This window comes from Mytilus californianus, unplaced genomic scaffold (genome assembly GCF_021869535.1).
Source record: "Mytilus californianus isolate M0D057914Y unplaced genomic scaffold, xbMytCali1.0.p SCAF_1, whole genome shotgun sequence".
In the NCBI taxonomy this organism is placed as follows: domain Eukaryota; kingdom Metazoa; phylum Mollusca; class Bivalvia; order Mytilida; family Mytilidae; genus Mytilus; species Mytilus californianus.
This window is the reverse complement of record NW_026262581.1, coordinates 62633698-62639697: the sequence shown is the minus strand read 5'-3', so window position 1 is coordinate 62639697 and position 6000 is coordinate 62633698. Positions and strand designations below refer to the sequence as shown.

General features: G+C 36.1%; 1 protein-coding gene across 2 annotated transcripts in view; it reads right to left on the bottom strand.

The window, feature by feature from the left end:
• LOC127705847 (probable thiopurine S-methyltransferase) overlaps positions 1-6000 on the bottom strand; it is a 30604-nt gene that overhangs the window by 6777 nt on the left and 17827 nt on the right. For both annotated transcript variants that reach the window (XM_052210203.1, XM_052210207.1), the window contains exons 2-4: positions 1751-1877; positions 1306-1398; positions 228-357 (exon numbers count right to left, since the gene is read on the bottom strand). In XM_052210203.1, coding sequence (XP_052066163.1) covers positions 228-357; positions 1306-1398; positions 1751-1875 — 348 coding nt within the window. In that variant the 5' untranslated portion in view covers positions 1876-1877. The remainder of the gene's footprint in view (positions 1-227; positions 358-1305; positions 1399-1750; positions 1878-6000) is intronic.

Genomic DNA, 6000 nt, shown 5'->3' with positions numbered 1-6000 from the left:
GTACAAAGCAATAAACGAAAAACATGATATATTCAGCAACATATGACCACTGAATTTATGTTTTCTTCTTCTTGTTTTGAATAGAGCATTTCCTGTCTATAAGATTATATTTAGAATCGTATTCATAGAACTAGTTTCGTATGTACTTGAGAACACTATTGAAACAAGGCAGTTTCTATAGGAGTTTTTATTCAGCGCAGTAGTAATCGTTGAGCTGTAATACTTACTTTATAAAGGAGGCCGTCAATGCCTTTAATGGACTCTGATGTGTATGGAATATCTTGTTCTTCAAAGAACTCTCGACAGCCAAGATCAACGCCTTCACAGCCGACCACATCATGACCTTTATCGGCTAGCCTAAAACAAGCATAATTCAAATATGTATATACCAGAAAAGTAGCAGGTAAAGGGGGAATACTTTGAATAGATTCATATTAACACAGAGCACTGTGACATCTATTGAGATGGAGTAAGCGGCCCTTGATAAAAGATGATAAGTCCCGGCTTAAGAATATTTACAATGGTGCAATTTTTAAACTTAAATCAAGACTTTTTTATATTTTACTGATGAAAGAATAAATGATTTAATTGAACAAAGCAGTCTTTGCTCTAAAATACCATGTATTTAGCGAAGAAGCTGTAAAAACCAATCGTTCCTGGTCTCCGTTAAAAGTGTTTTTCCTTGATATAGTTTGCTCTTATCGACTAGCTATATGAAATTTTAGACACAATAGGCATTGCCACAATACAATAACTTGTTTTTGTTTTTGGGATATTATGTTCCAAATGTTTATTATTAGTGTGCAAAAAAGTGTTATGTGTAATTTTCATCAAAATTTATTGTAGTTTCTCACTTCATCTTTATGATTCACGCGCTTCCATAAATGTAAAAAACGGCCTAATGACGAGTTGCTTTCAAAGTTTATAAGTATATATGACAAACTCATGGGGCCCTGTATTGAACCCGTGGATAAATACAGTAATGCGAGTACTATATCTTCAATTCATAAGTCGAACAATCGAAGAAAATAAATCAGTCCAGAGATATTCAAATGATTCAAATCATATCCGTACTGTATAAGTCAAGCAAAAATTGGCTATATGATAGTCAAAAGCGTATAATAGTGCATCCAAAATTATCATTACCTTGCCCTTACTAAAAGAAAGCTAAAACTAAATGCATTCTGTTTAAGCGTTCTTACTGTTATTGATCGCAGTACTGCTAAGTCGATTTCATTCAGCAACAAAGCAAATAATGTAGGAAAGTATACTTTTTTATATAGATATCGTATCTTATAAACTTACCATTTCAAATCAATAGATTTGCCGCACAGAGGGAGAAAGATCCGCAGAGAAGATTTTCCATCGGTTAAAGCGTGGTAATGTTTTTCTAACATCCTATAAATAAAGTATGATCGTTTTGAGATTATCAGAACAAGATCATTGTTTTACTTATTTTAACAGATTTTATGTGCATAATCTTAATAAATATCGAATGCTCAAAACTGAATGATGCTCCGATGATATTATCTAGACTCTAAATTTTTTTTCTCTGTGAGAGTTACAAATGCAAAAGAAAGTTAAGATACCTCTTAATGCAAAATTAGATAAGATAACCCTATTAGATAAACCCCATTATTTTGCAAAAACAAATTGAATAAACTTCACATGTTTTATTACAAAATTTAAAATGATACTTGAGGCTTTTTTCGTAATGCTATCAAAGTATAGATTAGTACATTTTACATACGGGTGAGCTCGTGAAACATGAAACTGTGTCTGTGATTTGTTCCATCTCTCTCCCCAGTCATCTACAGACATATCAGTGGTATCTTCATAATCTCCAAACTGGTTTAGTTTTCTTGAAATTTCCATGGCTGTAAATACAAATGTTATACTTTACTAAAAGAATAAAGCAGATACTATTAAATTCCAATGTTAGAACTGCTAATGTAATGTATCTTCCTTATATTACTCTTAATTGTATTATGTATTTTCTACAAGTATAAAGTTTCTGAAAAAGTTTGCGTGACCCCATCAATCACTTTGTTTACTAATTTTAAAAGAGTCAATACATTAGTTTTCCGGTGTTCTAAATATAACCGGAAGAAAAGTGACATTAGGAAGTGTATGGATACAACGATACGAACTCATGTGTGAATTTGCAAAGTGGGATGACATGCAAGCCACAAGAGCGTTCACATGTTTTATTGACTATCACGCGTTGGCATGGTATATGTTACTAGACGCCGAAGACAGAAATGGTAAGGAAAAATTATTCAGTAAATTCAAGGAGCGATTTGGGAGAAATGGTATGGAAAAAGTAGGATTTGGAAAGAGCGGCCAATCAGAAACAAAAAGACGATGAAACCGTTTCACAATTCATATCTAGGATTGAGAAACTTTGTTTTCTATCTGGTCAAACGGCAATGATGGAGCGTTTTATATATCGTGGACTTAGACCAGAGTTTGTTGTTCCGTTTGTCACCGCAACCGGTCTAAAACAAAAGTTTTCAATAAGTGAGGCCATCGATGCTGCATTGCTAGCAGACATGACCATTCAGTTGAAGTCGAAGTCACCAGCGCTACTAAGGGCAAACCTGAACCACAGAACCAACCCAGAAGTGATGGTAAGTGTGATACATACTGTCATAGTTACGAACATTTTGAGAATGCACATTTTTACGTCCCCCCCTATTAATGTACTTAATCATATTAATTGGCAACAGAAACGCCCCAAAAATGAAATACTTCAGCAAAGGAAATCAATTTTTATCATAGTAGTGCTAAGTTCCACCCGTCTCATAATTCAACCAAAGACAGGTTCATGAATTCTAGATATAGCCCCCCTAATCCAAATATTGTAAATCTTTTTGCAAATACAGGTTGTTCACGAGCTGATTGTAAAATTAATGTAAGAATAGGTTCCTCGGTTATACATACTCTTGTCGATACCGGTGCAGCTGTATCCGTTATCAATACCAATACATATAAGTTATTACAAGTAGATAAACTTAACCCTGTAGATAATTCAGATTTGTTAGGTGTACGTGGTGTAAATGACAATTTTATCAGAGTGCTAGGCAAAGTTACACTGCCCGTTGAAATAGGAAAGCTCACTTTATTTCACGATTTTTATATTTTGGATGATGTCAAGATGCCACTTTTTTTAGGCCGAGACTTCATGCATGATCAAAAAGCTGAGATAAGTTTCCCAAAACAAGTATTATCATTACAAAACGGAATGACAGAAGTTTTTTTACGTCAGGGCCAGGATCGGGATGGCACCAACAATTTTGTTCGTACGCTATCCGATGTTACATTTGAACCTAGACAAAGAGTTATTTTTTTCTGTTAAAATAGATAGTTTTAGCGAAAACACATCGGGAGTAATTGAACCAAATTTTTCACTTGTTGGCAAACACAATATTATGGGAGCACGGTGCTTAATACAAACACATAACAACAATTGTGTATTTGAAATCTTAAATCCTACTAATGCTGTAATAACACTGAAACAAAATACAATAGTTGGAAATTTTATTAAAATTCAAGATGATAAAATCTTTTGAGAATTAAAAGAAAATTTTGAGTTTATAGATAGTATCAGAACTGGCGAAGCTTTTAATTCAAATAACAATTATATCAAAATTGCTACCGAGATGGGTATTGATCTCCGATTTAAGCGAAACACAAAAAAGATCAGTTATTGACTCTGTTAGGGCAATATAGGCAAGCTTTTGCTAAAGATATTACCGAATTGGGCTGTACCAAAATAGGCAAACACATCATAGATACAGGCGATGCAAATCCAGTCAGACAATTTCAGTACCGGACTACACCAAAAACAAAGGAAGAAATAAACACACATTTGGACGGAACAAGGTATTATTCGGAAGAGCATGTCACCATGGAGCAGCCCTATCTTACTAGTAGAAAAGCCCAATGGCGAGAAGAGAGTATGTGTGGACTATCGCAAACTGAACCGTCTCACGAAAATCTACACACAATCGCTCCCGAACCTTTCTGACGTCCTAGCTACCCTTGGGGAAAAGCAGGCCCAGACATATAGCGTCTGTGATATGCGACAGGGCTTCTGGCAGCTGTAACTTGATGAACAATCCAAAGAAAAGACTGTTTTTATGACGCATCGAGGTCAATACGAGTTCAACTGACTTCCATATGGACTAGCAAATTCGCCTGCAACATTCAACATGATCATGAATGAAGTTATCCGGGATCTCAACTGGAAAAGCGCATTAGTGTATGTTGAAGACATCCTTATTTACAGTAAGAACTTTGAAGAGAACCTTTGTCACTTAGCAGCTCTATTTGATAAATTAATCGAAGCAAACCTGAAATTAAAGCTATCGAAGTTTCAACTCGCATGTAAAGAAGTCCAATACTTAGGCCATATTATCACCATAGAAGGCATAGCACCAGAGAAAACAGCATCTGTACAATCCTTTGCAGCGCCGAAAAATGTTAAAGAAGTATGTATGTTCCTTGGACTATGCAATTATTACCGGAAGTTCATACACAACTGTTCTAAAATAGCTTCTCCCCTAAATCAGATTCTACATAAAGATCACCAATTTAAATGGACAGACGAATGTCAGCGCTCGCTCGAAACCCTCAAGACAAAACTCACATCAGCTCCCATCCTAGTATTTCCGGACTTTAACAAAGAGTTTATTCATCATACCGACACAAGTGGTACTGCCATAGGATATGTGCTAGGCCAACACGACAAAGACAAGAAACTCCGAGTTATTGCTTATGGTTGGCGCATGCTACGTAAACCAGAACAAAGATGGGACGTTAAAGACAGAGAATGTCTTGCACTGGTTGTCGCCATTAAACAGTTCCATGTTTATTTGGCCAATAACAAATTCCACGTGTATACAGATCATATAGCGTTACAATACCTTCATCGTATTTAAATGAGTACCGGACGTTTAGCAAGATGGTCCATATATCTTCAGACATACAATTTCGAAGTTCACTACCAACCAGGAAAAGATAACTTTTGCGCGGACTTCCTCTCCAGAATTCAGCACCCAGAAAACCAGCGTCAGCGTCGACTCAGTAAAGACGAAATCGAGGCTACATATACAGCAACCAATCACTCCAGAAAAGAAACCAACCAACAGATTAAACTAAATGGTGTGAAGCTTTTCCATTGAAAACTGGAGGAGCCGTAGAAACTGCAAGAGTCCTGTACAACGAAATTTTATGTAGATATGGTCCATGTAGAGAAATTCTTACAGATTTTGGGAAAAACTTTACTTCAAACCACGTAAAAGAAATCTGCAAAATTTTCCAGTTCCCTTAGCTCAATACGTCATCTTATCACCCAGAATGCAATATAGCAACAGAACGACAGAATCGTACATTGGGAACATCTCTGCGAATGTATTGCCACGACAACCAGTCGACATGGCCCGACTATTTATAAGGTGTTATGATGGCTTTCAGAAACACAATACAAACCGAGTCAACACAATATAGTCCATATTATTTGGTCTTTGGAAAAGAGTCTCGGAATCCCATAGACATTGCACTAATTCCAGAATCTACAAAAGGGTTGAGCAAAGATGCAGAGTCAGCTCTAAAACTGATTGTTGATAATCTCGCCCTTGCCAGAAAAATAGCTAAGACAAATATTGAAGCTGCACAACAGAAGTAAAACGCAACACGACAAAAACGTAGAGGAACCAACCTTTTATATATAAGCCAAAGTATTGCTTTATTGTATACACGGACACCAGTTGGCTCGTCGCCTAAACTTCAACGAAAATGGACTGGACCATATTATATTGCGGAACACATATATGTTCTGTTATTACTGTCGATTAAATTTCAAATTCAAAGTAAAAAGCTATGACGTCTTGTACATAACGACCATCCATATTTAATAAAGCGCACACTTGATCAAGCGTCTTCGTGAAGGGTAAAAGAGTATCGCACACTTGATCAAGCGTCTCCGTGAAGGGTAAT